Source organism: Anas acuta, chromosome 16 (assembly GCF_963932015.1).
Source record: "Anas acuta chromosome 16, bAnaAcu1.1, whole genome shotgun sequence".
In the NCBI taxonomy this organism is placed as follows: Eukaryota; Metazoa; Chordata; class Aves; order Anseriformes; family Anatidae; genus Anas; species Anas acuta.
Genome location: NC_088994.1, coordinates 9,854,905 through 9,874,946, shown reverse-complemented (window position 1 = coordinate 9,874,946; position 20,042 = coordinate 9,854,905). Strand labels below are relative to the sequence as shown.

The following is a 20,042-nucleotide window of genomic DNA, read 5'->3' as shown; positions in this document are numbered from 1 at the left end:
ATGTAATGTGCTCTGTCATGAACACTGAGGAATAATGAAGCCAAACAGATGTTTTAGAGAATGGCATGAGATGACAGATGTAGGTATGGTGCAGTTTTGATAAAATGATGACCTACTCTGAAAACTTCCTCTGCTGCACAAGTACTTGTAAACTTGTAGGTATTTAGCTGTCTTAAATATTTTTTGCATGTTTAAATTTTGATTTGTAAAACCTTGAAGTTCATTTTCGTGGATTTTTAGTTGTAGAATCTTGAATAACATTTTTGCTCTAGATATTTTTCATCTTTGCCACTGCCTTTAACTTACTCTTAAGAAATGTTTGTCGTAGAAATTTTCTCATATGAGAGAGGAAAAAAAAGTACTTTCACCTCTGTGCTGGGGGGAAAAACCTGCTAGTTTCAAACAGATGAACTTTCAGATCTTTTGAAAGATTGAGCTGGGTATGACTTTTTTGTGGTGTTTTTCCTCAAATATATTTAAGGTCTCACCAAGCAAAGCTGAAACCAAAAGTGAACCTGAAGACAAGGTAGGCAAATTTCTTGTTCTGTTACTGGTCACTGTTTTTTAACACAGGTATTTATTCTTCATTGTATTGCCTCTTCCCCTACTGATAATATCATTTGCAGTCACAATTTAAAATATTTTCCTCCTGAATAGATTTGAAAGGAAGATGAGTATGAACAGTGTGATTCCTCAGATCAAATGGTTTAGTTACGATCAGATTTGTAGCATTTCTGTGAAGTTCATGAGCTGGTAATGATTTTGGCTGTTACTCTGACTTTGCCCTTGATCTGAAGAGTCCTTGCAGTGAAACCCTCCTGAGTCCACAAAAGCTCCATTTTCTCATAGAGCTAAGCAAAGTGTATCATTCTTCACATCCTGTAATGCATGTGCTCATCTCCATTACCTCTTTGTACATCTGCAGCACTGCAGGAAGGACATGTGAGGCCTCCTGCCTACAGCAGCTTCTGGGTTATTTGGGCAGGGGCAGCACAGCTATCCTGCCCCCCATCTCTTTGTGTGGGAAGATGGGGAGGATCATCTTTGTGTTGAAATCAATAAGGAGCAGTGGGAAGCAGAAGAGAGCTCCCAGTGCTTCCTCTCTGGGACTCCTCTGGCTGAAGCACCCTTGTTTGAACCATGCTACAGTTGGAACTAGTGAGCTGAGGAGAATGGGTGGGCAGAGGTTGTTTGTTTTTGTTTTTTTTCATGTATATATTTCTCTTTAAATGAAGATGAAAACATAATCTTTTAAAATGGAAAAATGTAGGTGTTTAAAGTGTTTTCCTTCTCCCTTCTTTCCCATTGCTAAGCTAGTGCCAAAGCTTGTAATTGCTTCAACAGAAGCAGGAGTTTGCCAGATGATCTGTATTAAGCTGCCTTCTCCTCCTTCAGTGTTTCATTAGCCTACAGGCATGTCACTGACTGTCTCATTGACTGGGAACTCCCAGATTAAATGATGCTATAACTAGAACTGAAATATTTTTTTTCTCCTGCAATGCTTGTGATAAAAATTTAAATAACACAAAAAATAAATCCCCCACCCCCCCCAAAAAAAAAGTTATTTCCATGCATCTGTTAGGTAACAAAACTCACTACCTGCATCAACATTTGTTTTCTATCCCATTTTTATCCTTTGTCCTATTAAATCTTTATATAGTATGGTACTAAGATAGTGAATATTTTTTTACAGGACTTTGTAAGTACATTCAATGTCTTTAGCTCAATTCTGGAAGCTGTTAATCAGGGCTGATCTTTAAGATGTCCAGAAAAGGTGGTTATCAAATTGCACTGTTTTAGTGAGGTTTGTGTCTCTTTCAACACATTGTGAAAAATCCAGCTGTTCAGTACAGTTTGCATAATTTATCATGTGCTTCTGTAGCAGGTAACTGATGCAGGCGTATCATAATTTGGAAACAAATATGCTGTTTGGGTTTGGTTTGCTATCACACCTGTGAGGGTAAACAAATCCAGATGACTAGCAGGATATGCAACCTTTTTGCATAGAGGTTAATGGGAGTTGCTTTTTACAAAGAATTTCTTTATCTTCACTAGTGCTTTCCTGACACAAAGAATTGAATTTTCACTATATTCAATAAAAATACATGAAAGTGTATTACATATATATGTAATTACATTACATATTACATACATGTCAACAGCCATAGAAAATTTGCAAATTTTGTAGCTGATAAGTATAATGAAATAATGGTCAATTCCCCCCTGAAAAAAATAATTTGTCTTTAACAGACGTGTTCTCAAGTGTGCCTTTCTGCCTCATTCAGGCTGAGCCGTTCCCAAGTGCCAGTTTTTTGGATAGGTTGGTTGGCACAGGGGCCATGACATATTTAAGTAAGTCCTGGTCACGCTTTCATTTTGGCTGCTTACACGCCCACTTGTTTTGTGTTCTCCCATGGCTAAGAGGACTGACAAGTGTTCTTGTACTTCCGTGAAACAGCTCAGCAAAGCACGGCAGCACCCTCCCTCCTGGTGAAATGCAGAGGTGTGCAGTATCACCAAGTTCAGAAAACCTGCAGTCTGTGCAGCAATATGCTGTCATCAGTGGTGCCCCTGGCTTTAATCTGCTGGTTAGAGACATGTATGCTTTCAGCAGCATGGGCGCACCCTTAATGATTGTCGCTTCGTCCGTGTAAACACAAGAGTTTAGCCTACATGATAAATAATACTGGGCTGAGTCAGGCATCCTGGGATTAATCGATCCTTTGCAAGTTTATACTAACCAACATGGCATTCATTTGGATCAGATCTGCTCCAGACCACCTATTTGAGCCTTCAGTAACTGTTTCTCATAGTTATGACACTGCACATGTGGGAATGCTGCACTACAGCAGGGAAGCATGGCCAATTCTGAGGCAACTGGCCGCAACCTCTCCATTGTACATGGCGTTCTGCTTCATTCAGTGACATTGGATGCTTCTTACAATCTTGAAACCAAGATCTCAGCTTAACATGCTCAGAAGCATTATGTTCTGTGTTTTGGACCTCTCCTCCTATCCTGTTCATTGTAGTCAGCTGCAATGCTTGATGCTTTATATTACAGATGTTATAGGCCAATTTGTTTCTTTGGAGTTTGGGTCACTTGTTCCTGTAGTTCCTGGAATTCTTGTCAACTTCTTTGAAAGCTCTCCTGAGTGTGAATAGTTTCCTTCATTTAAAAATAATTAAAATGATTTAAATGTGTATATGTATAGATTGGCCTATAGATGATTCTTAATTAAATCAGAAACTAAATAGCCCAAGGAAAATGTTATGGGAATCAGAATGAAGTCCTGGATACTAGCAAGTAACAACTAGAAGAATATTACATCCTCATTTGTCCTAAGTAATCACAAATACATCATCTTTAAAACCTGACACTGAAACACTGTAGAGGGAAGAATGCTACCCTGTATTTGTGATTAGTCATATATTGTGGGCATATGTACAGGGCTGTTACCATAGTGCATAGACTCCTGTGTTAACTTGTTTGGATGTTGAAGCTTGGTTAAGCAACCTTGGATATGTTTGATTTTTTTTTTTATTGAAAATTATGAAAGTGATGGAGAAGGAGGGAGGAAAAAGAAGCCATTATTCATAACAATAAAACTTTAATCTTTTTTTTTTCTGCACTAATACACAACCTTGCAGAGGGTTGTGTTGAAGATCTGGGGGAAGGGGAAAAAAGACAACACTGAACAGTGATGTTTTGAGGACGTTCTTGGCTTTTTTTAAAGATTATTTTCTAATGTTGTGAAAAGTTAAATAGAACATTTCTTCTAAAACGTTACTCAATTTCTTTCCAAAGACTTGTAGAAAAGTCATGTAGTTGAAAAGACCCACTTCTACTTGATGCATGGTAATTTAATCTGCTGTAAGCTGCAGGTTGTCTGCTATCACTATTTTAAAATAACCTGATATTACTTTTTCCATATAGACATCAATGCCAAATGTTTTTCTTTGATACTTAGCCCTTTGTAATGCATTTTTCAATGAGGTGCCTAGAGTTCCTGTCTCTAATTTCAATGGGTATTGACTCCCAAAATCAGTGTGTTTTTTTTTTTTTGCAGGCACTTGGAATGGAGTAAAAGGGAAACAGTGCTTTTCAATTCAATGCTTTTAGTATCAGTATATCATTAATATTTCTTATACTTTTATTTCTAGCTAATTTTATGTGTATTAATGCAGATTTGTAATATTTTTATGTAGCATATCATGAATATTCATACTGTGCTCTTCATAAACACTTCATCATGCAGAACACTTTAAAGCCCCTACAAAACTGGGGGAAAAAATGTTCAAAAGGTATTTTCAAAGTGATATATCTGCCCAGTTTACAAATAACCCCAAATTCAGTTGATTACTTATTCATTAAATTTAAGCTTCTGTATTTTATATTTATGTTTAGGCAAATTGATTTAACTTTGAGTGAAGTGGATTACCATAGCTTTTATTTTTCATTCACTACTTGTTGCACTGAGTAATTGGGGGAGAGGGGGAAGGCAGATGTTCAGAGCAAAGGGGGGTGTCCATAGCAAAAAGGAGATATTTGTTTTGAAAGCCAAGTATGAGTGTTTGAATCTTTTTCATGAACAAACTCTACAAGTTCTGTAACAAGTACTGAACTTCAAATGATGTTGTACAAAAGGGATCGAAAGCAGAAAAAGGCCATGGTGGGCAACCTGCTCCGAAGACGGTGCCAGAATCCCAGACTAAAGGAGCCAAGAAAAAGAAGGCAGAGAGTCCCAAGCTAGGACACAGTACTTTTAGCAAACTCTTTAGGCATAAGGTCTGTATGAAACCCTAGGAAGAGCAGAACCCTGAGCAGTAACAGATGGTTCCTGTCACAGAGTGGAATTTAATTGGTAACTGAACTCAGTCTGGCCAGCTGTGCTGTGCAGTGCTCTGAAAACCAACAATGTGAGCATTTCTGAGCCACTCATTATAGAAACAAGCTTAGTGTGCAATGTTTCACTTGTTGTACCATCTGTGAATTCAGGATTCTGAAACAATTCGTCTAACCTGCCGAACTCCATGCTGCACAGGTTACGCTTCTTACTAACACCTGCTAAGTTTCATTGGTCTCCTAAAATAAAAATAAAAGGTACTGACAAACAATGAACTGTGCGGGTATGTACATTTCCTTTACATCTCCTATAGGGCAGGTTTAAGAGCTCAGCCAAACTATAATTAAGGCTTTAAGTTTCATGTTGACCTAATATACACAGTCATGTGGTTGAAATTAGTGATTTGATGAACGGGGACATAACTCATATGACACAGGGAAGGAATAAGAACTTTTGTTCACAAATAGTTACTTTTCACTTGAAACAAAAAATTTAATATCTAATTTTAGTTTGGATGGAAAAAGCTTTGTTTTCAAGGACAATTTTAAAATGTTGGAAGAGCACACTCTTCATGCAAGTGGTTTTAGTTTTTATTTTTAATAAATTGCTGAAAACATTTCACCAGCTTTTGTCTCATGGTCCATATATGGGCACTTCTATTTTTTCTGAAGAGGATAATATGCCACGATGTTCTGTGGCAGGGAAGCAGAGAATTGAGGCTGCTTAGCCCAAAGAATGCAGAAGCAGAACCCCTTTCACCGGGGGAGGAAAGTAATTAATATTTAATGCTCATTTAAAACACCCACAAGGAGTTTTTGGTGAGTAGGGGGCTTTATAATTGACAGTTATATTTGAGAACAAGGCCAAGGGAATTCTTTAACGCTTCCAAAACAAGAATGTTCTTTCCACTGTCCTCTCATTTTGGAAATTAAAACTATAATCTGAAGGAATAAACTTCCCAATGCATTAATACTACAATTCTTGCCAACTACTTAAAAAGTTAAAGTATCTACTACATTGATTGTATTTTAAATGTATTAAATGAAAACAAATTTAATTATTCATCATTCATTAGGGCTTGCTTCTAGGTAAAACATAACCAGTTACCATTTCTTAAGGTGCTAGCCTCTCTTTAAAACATTTCAATCTTGAGATAAGTTCTAGGGAGAGGTGACTTTTTCCTTTAGACTTTGATAGTTTGTTTGTTTGTTTTATATCTGGGTCTGGAATGAAAGCTGTTATCTTTAAGAAAAGCAACAACACTAGTATTTTATAGTAATAAAACTTGTCTTATAAAACCTCTCTATTTTATTTACACAACTTTCTTTCCACACACAAAATACAGAAACAACTGGGATATAATTTGTGACATTAGGAATAAACACGATGGATTAAAATAGTGTTAAGTTAGCTTGTAAGGCTGATTGAAAGTGAAAATTCAAATCAGAAATGAGAGCACAGATGGGACAGGCAAGCCCTGACATTGTCACCTCTCGTTTAAAAACATGTTCTGCTTATGTCTTTGAAATGCCTTATGTGTTAACTAGATGAATGGGGAATTAATTGGTTTGTTTGAAAGAATCATTTAAGTATATGTAGTCTTTCTCATTAATTTTAGGCACTTTGCAGGTTCTTTTGGAAGTACTGACTCTCAAGCCTTCCAAACTGCACTTACCTTAGTAAAGAAGAGATTGACTCCTAGGTTACAAGAAGCATTGTTTCTCAGTGTCCTGTTTACATAAATGCTTACAACTTATAAATATTGTTTGTAAGCAATGTATGCATCCTAATACAAATTAATAACAAAGCTGATGCAATAGGGTTTGGCAATTTGACTTCAGAGTTTTGATGGGATTTCACAGCTGATGCTGTGTCCATGCTTTTATTCCCATCCAGGTATGTTTGCCTTGCATTGCATGCCAGTTTTGTAGTGTAACTGTACTGACTTTTGACTGGAGAGAAGAGAGTTAATCGCTTATCTTCAGCATTAGCACTGAAGCCAGCTTGTAGCATGTACATTGCTTTTTACCAGTTGTTCTGGATCCTGCTCCTTAGAGCTAACCACAAAAAAGAAGTTCTTGGCTCCTGCAAAATATTTCTCAGCTGTTCTTTTAAGAAGGCTGCAAAGAGTGTAGCAGGCTGCCAAACCCCAGTGGGCTGGGCTGACATTTACCTGTGTCTGGGGCTTGCTGCTGCCCTTTCATACAGAACTTATTTTTTACTGTACAGATACTTCAGTATAAGCAAAGATGGATGTCAGGGTTAATAGATATGTGTATGTATTACTGGCCAGAAATGACTTTAACAAACTGGATTCCTCCTGGCTTCATGCATTTTGATGAAAGGGACCTGTGCACATGAACTAATTTCTACAGAAAAAAATAAATTATACCTCATTGAGAAAAGTATAAGTGGATGGAATAAACAACCCTACTGCACCTGCAGAGCTCTTCTTTGCGGTGCTGCAACTCCTGCTTCTCAGTTACAAAGCTGCTGCTGTTCTGTGCCTGTCGTTCCCAGGCAGTCGTCTGTCTGTGCAGCCCGGAGAGCAGAGCCTCCTGCTCCAAAGGCTGACATTCGCATGTCTGTGGCAGGCATGCAGCTCCCTTGGCTCTGGCTTGTACGTGTGCACTGAAAGACACACAGAGCTCAGAAAAAATCTCTGCTAATGTCTTAAAACTCTGCATTGTGTCTTCCCTGAAGAGACTGGAAACACATATGTAAACATAGCTTTCTTTTTAGAGAACAAGCTAAGGACTGCAAGCACAATAGAATGAGCGTGAAATGATTCAGTGAAAGGCTGCAGCACTGCTGCAGGTAGGACAGGGGCCGGCAGTCCCTTCAGGCAGCCTTGCCTCTGTCAGGGATCAGTTTCCATGGTTGCAGGAGCCAAGACTTCCCACAAACATTAACTAAAAAATAAAAAAATAAAAATAAAAAATTGACAGACAATTCCTGAATCGCGTAACTGAGTGCTGACATTGTCAGACTTGTCTTTGTTTTGTTTCCCTCCAGGCTGCAAAGGAGACCCAACAGACAACTAACACCAAAGTGAGTAGCGTGATGCAAGTTATCTGAATGAATAATGCTGTCAAAGGATGATTATTCTCACTGTTGTTTTCAGTTTCAAACACTGTGTTTTAATTTCTTTATCAATTAATCATCTCTATTATGAAGGGCGGGTTGCTCTGTAATTTGTTTCCACTGTTCAAGGCACTACTTCAAGACAGGGCAAAGCAGCTCAAACTGCCTTATTGCTTTACATGTCCAGTGCAGTGGCAGCCTGTTCTGTGCTTACCATTTAAATCAGGTGATGCTTAAACATGCTGTGATTATCTTGTCATTCACATTTCCAACAGCCTCTGTGTTTGTTTATTTCTAGAGCACTGAACAGCAGCCTGTTAGCTCAGTGAAATCAGACAAAAATGTCCCTTCCTCTCAAGAGCTGCAGACAGCTAAGCAGAATACAAAAGCCCCCGAGCCTGCTGCCCAGCAGCAGGCAGCAGCCACTGAAACCCCCAAAGAGGTGACGAAGGAGAAAGCATCATCCACTCCCATGCCACTGAGCAAACTCTTTTGGAAAAAGGTATGTCTGAATTTCAAAGCTGGTCCATCCCACAGCTCCCTGTTCACATAGTGTCTGGAGATACTGTGGAGTACACAGCAACAGTAAAGCAGTCACATCTGTGCAGCTGAGCACATCCTGCGTGCTAAGTGCATAGGGACATAAATACTACATCCAGCTGCAAGTGCTTGTATGAGCTTTGGGCAGTCATGTATACACATGGCTAATAATGGCAATTATGATCCTCTGGAAAAATCTTGTAAAACCATAGTCTTTAAAACCTGTCTAGTATTTTTGAAAAATATTATTGAAGAAATACTAGTTTTTTTGTTTGTTTGTTTTTTGTTTTGTTTTGTTTTGTTTTGAGAAATGGTTTATTTCTGAATATCTGAAAACCTGGAATCTGGTAGGTCTATTTTTACTCAAACAAACAAACAAAAAAAAGTCATACAAGAGTGTATCAGTCTTTAAGTTTGGAGATTGAGGTCAATTGTTTAGAAAAATGCTCTCTCTCAGGTTAAACAGCTTTAGCTAAAATAAAGATTAACTTCGAAAACACATTTCCTGTTTCCATGATCTTTAGTGCTTTATGAACTGAAGGATGCTTTCTTCATTTCATTTAAGAGAAGAGCTGTATTAAGCTTTGCTGAAATATTGTATGTTGAATAATTGCTTTCCTGGGCTTCTGTTTAAGTTCAAAACCCAGAAATGAAATGCTTCTAAATACACAGAGGCTGAAGGAGTGGCTAGCCCTGCACAGCTTCTTTAGTTGTTTTTTCCCTGCTGGGCAGAAATGGATTGAGTTCGTTATTTGCATATTTAAAAAAAAAATTGCTTGGATATTTACTGAGTAAACAATCTTCAAAATGATTTAAGCTTGAAATGCTTGTTATTTGGGACTTAATTTCCTGTGGAATTGGGTAGATCAAGTATCTAGAATGACAGGAAACCTGTAAAGGAGGAGGAGAGGGAGATTTTTTTCCATGTAGTTATTATTGCTACGGAAACCTCCTCCTCCATCTGAATAGTCTGGCTTATTCGAAAATAAATGGGAAGCAGGATGTATGCTGAGCATCATAAGAACGAGTCCTTCTGGCAAATGTTTGCATGAAGTTTCAATGTAAAGCTGAGTAATCTGGTCTGAAGTTCATATTTAATATTATAGCAAATATTTCATATTACAGCTAAGTTAAACTAGGTCTAAGTCTTTACAACAACTTTCATGGAAATTCTGGAATCTCAAGCACCTCAGGACTTTTTACTAAAGTTCCATCTTTCAATTTTTTATTCATAATTCTCCATTTAATTTTACCACATCATCACTGAAATAAAACTGTTTACCTCAGTGATTGGAAAGCATTGTGGAGAAACACGTACATCCCAGTGCTGAGTTTGGTTGCTACCAAAAATACTAAGGGTTACTTATATCATTGTACCAAATACACAAAAATATATTGGAAAATGAAATCTGACATTGAACTTTGTAGAACAAGGTTATTTATTCTCTGTATGAACTTTTTGTTTCTGGAATCACCCTTAGACCAAGTGTTTTTGTAAGTTTTCTGAAGCAAATTTCTGCAACAGAGAATTTAATTTGTTGTTGTTTTGTTTTGTTGTTGTTTTCATTGAATCATTACTTATAAAAGGCTGTTTTTACTTTATTTCTTCTATTTCTTGACAGAGAACAATACTATATTTGCTTTGAAAGACCTGGCTGACCCATTCAACTTGAAGGTTTAAAAAAAAAGTATAGATGTATAGAAGTCCTCAGAGTACAGGTTAACCTCAAATTTCAGTTTGGTTTGAGGACTGTATTTTTTTAATCCTGCAGTGATTTTTTTAATATAATATCTGTTTATAATATCTGTCCTCTTCTGTTAGGACAGAGGATTGAAGCTAACAACTGTCCCAAATAGGTACATAATTCAGTCATGTGTAATTCTTTTTTTTGAACTAACAAATGGCAGCTATGGTACTCAGTATTCCAGAATTCAGAACCCACTTCTCTCTTTCCAGGCAGTCTCTCAGATATCTATCTTTTGATGAGCTTTCACTTCAAAGTATAGCTAATGAAGTGCTTGTCAACATGTTGCAGTTAATGCTGAATCGAATAAATATGTTGAATTAGGATATTATTTTTTTTAACTCTGCAGATGGAAACCACTTTAACTGTATTTGCCCCACTTCCTGATCAGTCCACAAGAGAATTCTCATGTTACTCAAATGTTTGGCATATAAGTGTATTTAGCAAATGCTAAGGGATATTAAGAGAAAATTACAGATAATAATTTCACATATCTGTGTTGGAAAGTTGGTTTCAAGACCTTGCAGATATCTGATCAGGGCAGAAAAACATGACACTTCATTTATATCTGATCAAAGTATGCAAGTAAATGATGGTGGGAGGGGACTCAGTATTAAGACTGATCTGAATTATCTTTAAAAGCAGTTATATTTAAAAAAAAAAAAATGCAATTCTGTTGTTACAAGACACGGAAAAAGCGCTTTTTTTACTGGAAGGTATTTATGTACTGATAATACAAATAGCAAAATAGTTAGTTGTTAGGTAAAGCAGAACAACACCTTTTATTGCTGAGCCTGAGACCATACTCTGCCACAGGAGAGAAAAGGTAAATATTTGGGTGGTGTGTGCAAGGCAAATGTTAAAACTACCCAGGACTTATCAAGTTCCTGACAGAGTTTACCTGCTCCCATCCTGCAATATACCACCTGGCAGGCAGGAAAGAAGGAGATTCTGGCATTTTATTTTATTTTTTTTTGCTGGATAGCTGGATGCAGAAAAAATTTAAAGAGAATTCCCTCTGGTTCAGTGAGTGAGTAAGACAAGCAATAGGTTTTTGAGGGCCAGTTCAAAACCTGTCTGGTTTTAACCATGATGACTGCTGGTATAGCTGTTGTTCTTATAGCTGGGAGAAGCCTTAACATCTTCGAACCAGTGAGTAAAAACAATAGGACTTGAGCCAGCACCATGTTCCTGGCTTGTTTACAGAACAGTATGATTTTCACCATCAGCTGGCAGTGATGAATATTTATTAGTCTGAACTGTGAGAGCTGCTTATGTGCTGGGTGACACCTTCAGGCAGCAGCTGTAGGTGAGAAGAGGCTCAGGGTGGGGGTCCAAGGCTGCACTGATGGTTAAGGCTGAGCTGCCTCCACTGCAGCAGCCTCTGCTGTCTTTGTGCTGGCAAAGAAGGGCAGGAAGGTGGTTAAAGTCTTGCTAACCCTCCCTGCTTCCTGCCTGCGAGTCTGCAAGAGGCAGGAACAGACCTCAAGCATGACTGCTCTTTTAAGGGGAAACTTCTTGAGCAAAAGGCCATCTCTCATAGCTTTTCTTTTATCTTAAAAATATGTTTCAGATGCATGGTATGATTGACATAAGGCAGAAGAACTGTACCTTGATTCTTATGCAGTGGACTCCAGCACGAGATCAAAGCAGGGTACAGTGTTTACCTCAATTTTGAGGAAAGATGCAGCAAGCAAAATGAAAACTCTTATCAAAGTTATCCAGATCACAAAATAAGTTATGTTATCATAAGGCAACAATTTCTACAGTCAAGAAAGTGGTGTAGTAATAGTTACCCATAAAAACAGGAAGGTTTGTAAGAACCAGAAAGAGGACTCAAAGGGTGAACAAACACTTTCAACTGTAACTGGTTAAGCTTATTACTAGAAGAAAATTAGAGACAGCAATATTTAATAGCTAGTAGAATGTTTTACAAATATAGTGAAAGAAAGACCCTAGTAAACTACTCTTATAAAGCACATCTAGAAAAGATAGATTAAAATATTTTGGAAAACAGTGGTAGCTCTATAATAGGAAGAGCAGAGAATGGCGCTCATGTAAATTCAGACAAATTTTTCATTAAATGTATTCTAAACTTGTCAAAGAGTGCCTTTTAAAAAATAACAACAACCTACTATAACAATAGCTGCTGACTCAGGTTGAATATATTACAGTTTGTGTCTAAGGAAACTGGAGGCAGAATTTACACCTATGAATCCAACAAGCTCAGTTAATGTAATTATACCTACAAGTAGATAACATGTTCATGAGGACACTTATGTGTAAAAGATACATGAAGCTGATGGAACTTGGTTGTTTGCAAATTATTATTATATACAAGAAGTGGTGTCCTCTTAAAACTAGTCACAACTTTTGATACTATTTGGTTTTGTCCCAGGTGAAGCAAAGAGGAAATGTAGCCATTGCTCTAGAGAACAGTTTAGGTTAACACATCATTCAAAATTTATTGACTATTTATCTTTGTCAGACTCTTCCTAATACTTTCAATTCCTGCCAGAATCACCTTCGTGATTCTCTTGAATGCACAAATGCAAATTTTTCTTCTAGCTTCTTAGGGGAAACAGGAACAAAAAATAAAAATTCTAATCTTAAAAGTGTCAGAAAACCTTCTTAGCAGGAAGAGGTTTTCTCCTCTGCTGAAAGACTATACACAGGCATTCTCTGCGTCTCTGAAGTAATATGCCTTGGTCATTTGTCATTAGTCTCCAAGGATCTCAGAAATAACAAAATCATAAAAGTAAATATTCAGTATTCCATCTTGGAGAGTGAGAAGGGTAAACAAGAATGCTTTCTGGGGATAATTACAAGAAAATTAGCATAAGATGATATTTTTATTAACAAGATAACCTGTAACTTCTACAACAACTTTGCCCAATAGAGCAAAAAATGAAAGTAACTCTAGAGGTAAATGGTTTATCTGTTTAAAAAAATAAATAAATAAGTATTCTAAAGCAGGATTTAAACCTTCCTTAAGCCTTCTGTGTAATATACAAGAAATGTATAAAAAGACACTGAAGACGCTTATTACTTAAAAAAAAAAAAAAAAAAAAAAAAAAATCCGTCTCTGAATAACTATCACTTAGCTCTCTATTTTATTTTTTAAATAGACAATGCTTTTCAGAGTTTGGCATTTCCCCTCAGGATGCATTTGTTAGTAGTGACACTAATGTCATTGCATAGAAGTAGCTTGAGAGACAAAACTCATTTCGGTTGCATCTGTAACAGCATAGCAGTAATATGATGCCAAACTGTAATCTTTGAATGATGAGCTCCCAGAAGCTAGGTTGCTGCTTTATTGAACGAGTGTTCTAACATGTGCAATGAATCTTCTCTTCAAGTAAAATAGATGGTGAATTGATTATATGTATGTGAATGAGGCAGAAGTACAGGCTAAAATTATTATAGATTATCTCAGAAATGTTCATAAATATAAATTAAATATACAATTCTGTGGGGATGGGGGCTGTGATGCAGTCACCTCAGGTAGTAGGAGATGAGGAATACTTATCCCTGCATTATTGCTCTCCCTCACTCCCCCAAAGTCATTTTATCCACAAAAGGGAAGGAGTAAATTACAAAGCAGAATCTGTCATGTTGCTCTAGAAGTCCGTAGTGAGTGGTGTGAAGCCCTGGTCCCCCAACTCAAAAAGAATATCATTAAACTAAAGGTATAATACTAAGAGTGAAAAAGTGCATGATTATTTTGAAAGACTTCATTAGAAGATCTACGTACATCAAGGGTTTTTTTTGGCTTAAAAAATTTGGCAGAAACAAGGTGACAGCAATGCAGAATGACTACTGTAACATTAAATGTGAACAAGAAAGATTATTTGTTTTTGCTCAAAGTAAAATCAATAGAGTATTAAATGGAATTATTTGGTCACCAAAAGTACTTCCCACACAATGCATACTTCAGCTGCAGATTTATTTAGCTAGTTAGTTAGTCACAGGGTGCTGCTGGATATCAGGAGATTTCAGCAACTCAAGGTGTTTAGCTAAATTTAGGTAGGAAAAAAGCTATCAGGAGCTGTTAAACTAGAGATGCTACATGGGAATCACTGAGTTGAAGAGGATCAGAAAAGTATCTGAAGGCAGTAGTATTTTAAGCTGCTGCTGCAGGAGGCACTCATTTTTTGAACACAGAGATAAGATCTGATGCTGTGGTGAATCTTTGGTCTTATCCTTTAAATTGTTCTCGTGTTGTGCATGTGGCTAAAATTAGTTTCATCAAAATTCTTATGAGTATGCATTAAATGTGAGCTACTGCATGTACATGTAAAAATTGTGAAATATAAATTATTGAGATTTATTTTCAGCATTTCTTTCCTGTAGTAATCATTATGCATTTCAGCTGTAGCTACTATACTTTTAAACAGAAGTCTGTGCTTAAAATGCCTATAACGAAAGTACCTGCTTTTGTTTGATTTGATATTGAAGGCTGAGTGCAACTTATGCTGTCCTTATAATGTTCTGCACCTTTCTGGGTAGGCTGCAAAATGACAAAGTGCTGGCTTCAGGTCAAATTACCTGGTTATTAACATAATAGCTTTTTTATGGCAGAAAGGAAGACATGTCATACAGTTTCAGTGGGATGGGAATTAATTAGTGGTTCTTGTGGGCACAGGAGAATGCTATTTACCAGGGCATTTATAAAAGGCAGAAGAATCAGCTAAGGGAAGTCTTGCCCAGCCTCCTGCCCAGGTGTGTTTCCACCTCCTCCAGCAAGAAGCCTCCTGTTCACACATGCTGCACTGCCCAGGTTTTGTCCTCCCCTTAAACTCATCGAGGACTCCCAGGACAACCTTGAGAAGGCTGCGAAATGAGCCAAGAAGGAGATTAATAAGTCTTAGGGAGATCCGTATTTCAAAGGAGTTTACAAACTGCACGCCTCCTGTTGAAGTCTCGTTATAATAGAAGGAACTTTCCAGTAATGCACTAAAGCTCAGTGGGATTCAAAATCCTTCCATAAAAGCAAAATTGCTGAGTACCCAGCAGATTTTCTTGAACTCAAATGGGGGTCAAGATTATTGAAGAGGGTGACTGTGACCCAGGGGATTAGGTGAGATAATAAATGAGGTATGTGAATACCGTATACCTCAAGAAGTCATTTGTCTTTGCAACTGGGAAAGGAAGCTAGTGAGGCAAATGTGGCTGGCCTGAGAATGCTGTGACTGTGATCCTAAGTTTCAATATTTCACTGTCAAAGAAGAGTGTTAAACAGTTTTAACAATTAATGTCTACGCTGTTGTGTGTGTTTCTTCTTGAATTACTTAATCTTATTACTGCTTCTGGGTGTGAACACCTAGGCATGAGCTTTTTCTCATTATTTTTTTTAAAGGTTTTACCTAAGTGTCACCTACTCACGGCACATACTGCTATAAATAATTGTAGTTAAAATTTCCTTAAAAATTGTGTTTAGGAACTGTTACCCCACTATTCAAGAACAGCTATTTCTTCAGTGTAATGAGTGCTTAATATCCCACTGGCTTATACACTTTGTTGAACTGGAATGACTAGATTTCCTAAAGAACATGTGCAAATGTAATGAAACTAAGAGAATGCTTTCACACAATATTTATATTTGTTCCTCTTGTCCCACCTTACTGTACTGCTGAAACATTTTGATTGTGATCTCTTAATGAGTGAATTTGATTTTTTTGTCTGACTTTTTTTTCTGCATTTTTAATGTTTGCTCAAACTAACCCCCAGAACACATCAGAAGAAGCAGAGATCGTAAGCAATGAAAAAACAGATGCGTCTTCAGAAGCTGTGGCTCCTGACAAAGATGAGAAAAGCCCAGAAGCAACAGAAGTGAAACCTAGAAAAGAAGAAAGCAAAACCCCCAAAGCAAACCTGAGGAAGTTTTTCAAACTGGTAAGCGGGACGCTGTGAATTGCAGCTCGACTGCGAGTCTGGGAGGGCGGGGTGGTTATGTCTGAAGCTCTTTCCAAGCTCCCTAAGTAAGGTGCAGGAGCGCAGGCATGCCTGCTTGCAGCAGCCAGGGATGCTGCTCCCCACACAGCATCCAGAGCATTCTGCATCCTGCAGCTCCCTCTGGCGGCTCGGCCGGGCGCTGCCCGGGGCTGCCGCAGCTCGGCCGGCTCCGAGCTGGCCCCAGCTCCCCTGCCCAGGTGGGCCAGGGCCCTTCAGGGGCGACCCAGCAGCCTGAAGTGCCTCCGTGCCTTCAGCTTCCCGGATTGCTTCTGCTGGATGGGAGGCTTGGGGCGCTGCTCCTAGAGGCAGGTGAAATGTCTCCGCACCGCTGTGAGCGCTGGGCTTGCTGCAGGGAGTTCTGCTTCTACCTCTGAAACCCGTTACTGCAGCTTGTGCTCAGTTAGCTAGGCTGGCACGTACTAAGATGCAGTTGCTGCTTCAGTGATGTTATAAATGAGATGACAGAAAGGCACGAAGTAGAGTCTAATCATAATAAAAAACTGGAAAGCAGAAGGAAGGCACTGAGGTGATAACATGGCTGGTGTTGTCCTGGAGTTGTAGGTATGAAGAGCTACCCTGACTAATCCATGCGCAAAAGACAGCCAGACAGTGTTCTTCAAAAGAGGAATGCTGCTAAACAACTAGCTTCTGTAATGCTTGTGAGCTAATGATGAACACTAAAAATGAATGAAATGAAATAACCTCATATTATCATCCATTCAAACTCTTTCACTCGGAATTTGGACAAACCTCAACCCAATGCCTACACGTATCTTGTGTTCCATCTCTCACCAGTGGTACTGGGGCAGGAGGCTCCTCCAGGAGGGGTGGGAAATGCCTCGAAGTGCTATCAGTCTGCACAAACTGTACCATCCTTATGATGCAGGTCACTGACTCATCTGGTGTATCATCTTTGAGCTCTTCTCTTGCCTTGCTGTAGATGAAGCAAGCCATGAAACCTTATAAGATAGGATCTTAACAAGTGCAAGTTATGGCCTCTGAAACAAATGGTGCTGGGTATGGTAAGGAAGGTGACAGGACCTCTGCAGTAAAACCCATGCTCCTGCTGTAGATGTACTTTATTGTTCAGTCTTCTGTTTGGCAAGTTATAGTTATATCAGTTACCTACCTGGCTGCTGAAACTTGAATTTATTTATTTATTTATTTATACATTATTATGATTGTCTACTGTATTTCTCTTCTGCATGAAGATGATAGTCCCAAGGTTACTTTATAACTTTCTGCAAAGACAGAAGACATTTGTGTATTGCTACTTTTGGTATTGGGCAAGAAATTTTTTAAAAAGTTAAAAACATGTGGTTGTTTTAGCATAAATTTTCTTAATGTTAGTAAATTTTTCTGAAGGCATTTAAAGATTTGCTGAAATAGAAATGCAAGCTAGATGTTATCACAACACATCTTCATGCACTTTGGACTGAGTTTCTATCCTGCAGTGTTAAGACAGACCACACTGTGCTTCCTCTCCTCCATTTTTACAACCTCTTACACAGATAAAAAAGAGTCACGAGCAGAAACATGCAAGAGACCGAGCAGAGGCATGTTCCAGAAAGAGCATCTTCCCCACAATTTGTGACAAGTAATTAATTGTCATAGTGATTCAGTTTTCTACCATGCTGCTGCTACATATTGATTTTTCTGTGGCTTTATGAGAAAATCAGAGACTGAAAAAACTCCTTGCAATAACACTATACTTAGGATCAAGCAGATAATGTTGTTCTTCAAATAACAAATCTACAAGCAGCAGAAAACCACAAATCCTCCTGATCTATCTTTAGAACAAAAGTCACATCCTTTCATTGTTTTCATTGAACTTATGCAATGTAAAAATGACATTTAAATTTGGGCACTTTGAAATTATGGTGTTTATTTTATTCTTTACTGCTAAGCTCTTTGGCTTATATGGTACTCAAGAGACTACTATGTTGAAGCCTCTAACACTTTTTAATTAAACATGTACAGGCCATTCCTTGTCTTTCATATTACTAATTGTAACTAAACCTTAATCTAGTTGTCACAAACCTTGTAATATTCACTCATTGAGCTTGTTTGTCAAACAGGTTTTTTTCATTTTAAGTCTAGATAGAAGGGATCATACCTTGACAATGTATTTAAGAGTCAAGGTTTACTCTGCCTGTGCTATAGCCTCAAGGTCTGCTTTGATTCTTCTGGCTGGGAAGAGTGGGCACCAAGAAGGGCTGCTACATAACATAGATGCATGTAGAGAGAAGGCAAAAACTGAAAAGCAAAAATTGGTGAGAATGGATGCTGATAAAATCTAAAAAATATATCTGTAATGTTAAGTGTGCTTTAATTATTCATGGAATATGCACTTAGTGTGATAGTAAACTAGAAAGGAAGTTACACTAGACCTTATAAGGCAGGTTTGTCTCTGAAAAGCAAGCAAAAGCTTTTTCGTAAAACATTACAGTGGCAGGGTTGATAGCACTGTCTTGTTTACTGCCTATGATCTCTGGTCCACTGAGACTTCATTGAAATTTCTAACTCCTTAATGGGAAAATTACCATGCAAAAGGCAGCTGTGTCATATACCAAAAACCAAACAAACAAATAAACAAAAAAACTTTGATTTGTAGGTATTTCAAAAATGTTGTTAGAGGTCCTGAAATGTCTGCTTTTGTTTTAGTACTGTAAAAAGTATTCTTAAACAAACCTTGCATTGTTTGATTTGTGTGTTTTCATATTGATTAATGTTTCAGACAAGAACCTAGATAGAATTCCTATAATCCTTTGTTATTTTAGTCAGGCAAGGGTGATGGAGGGACAACCCGTTCAGAAGAGGTAAATGGCCCAAGCCCCAGTCACCAAGTAAGTGCCTAGATTTTTTTCATCTTTTGGTGATGGATTGCTATCACCTAATTCCACGCAGCTTTAGCTTTTGAAATGTAAAAAAAAAAAAAAAAAAAATCCCTGAGAAAAAAAGTATTGTATGCTCACTTTCATCTCACTTTCATCTATTTCCTTATTTCTTTACTTCTCTCTATTTTATCTGTTTATACCATTAAACAAGATTTTAAAGAATCACATTAGAAATCATGCTTTTTGTCTTTTGCTACAACAATGTTTTTGTTTTGTTTTAATTTTCTCTTTTTCTTGTTATTTATTTTCTGCTGGTATAGGCAGTGAAACTAAATAGAATGATTTTTACTTTAATGTAGATGTGTCTGCAGAGGAAAGGATCATTTAGGTGGAAAATCACATAGAAGAAAAGTGAAAGTGAAAATGAAAACTCTACTGCCATTTAACAAAAGCCATGAAAATATTTTTTCTTATTGTTTCTTTTTGCTTTATTCTATGTTCATAAAATTTGTATCAAAATTTCAATATGACCTTTTATTACTTATTGCTTAAAAAATGACCTAGAAAAATCATATTTTTATTAGAAATGGAAATATTATTACCTTTTCTGAGATAAGACTCAGGGTCTGTGAAGGTTGTACTGAAAAGTAACCCTTCAGAATTTTATTTTTATATCTCTTCTTAATTATTTGGAAAAGTGATTTTCTCCCTTTTATTTATTTTTTCATGGTTTTCTCAGTTAAACTTTATGAATTCTTTCTTTAAAACATCCCAGAATACAGAAGGTCTGGTCTTGTGACATTTTATTCTTTATTTCATAGAAGTTTTCTGAAACGATCTGCTAAGTGGCTAAAAGTTACCATCCCAGATATTTTATTTTTAGTATTTTATTATTTTAATTAGCAGTCAGGTTACCTCATTTTTTTTTTTTTAAACAACTTATTAGTTCTGCTGCTTATTTGTTCTGGTATAACTTAGCATAGCTTTGTGCTCAAGGAAGTCTTCATTTGCTGTAGACTTCCATTTTTAGATTTTCT

The 20,042-nt window shown here is 37.4% G+C and overlaps 1 protein-coding gene across 8 annotated transcripts in view; it reads left to right on the top strand.

Annotated features, from left to right (window-relative positions):
* The window catches only part of BCAS1 (brain enriched myelin associated protein 1), a 48,698-nt gene that overhangs the window by 19,370 nt on the left and 9,286 nt on the right, over positions 1-20,042 (top strand). For 5 of the 8 annotated variants that reach the window (XM_068700394.1, XM_068700395.1, XM_068700396.1 and 2 more), the window contains 6 exons: positions 482-526; positions 4,646-4,786; positions 7,860-7,895; positions 8,227-8,430; positions 15,944-16,108; positions 18,949-19,014. In XM_068700394.1, coding sequence (XP_068556495.1) covers positions 482-526; positions 4,646-4,786; positions 7,860-7,895; positions 8,227-8,430; positions 15,944-16,108; positions 18,949-19,014 — 657 coding nt within the window. The remainder of the gene's footprint in view (positions 1-481; positions 527-4,645; positions 4,787-7,859; positions 7,896-8,226; positions 8,431-15,943; positions 16,109-18,948; positions 19,015-20,042) is intronic. The other 3 variants (XM_068700399.1, XM_068700393.1, XM_068700398.1) reach the window with 2 other exon arrangements.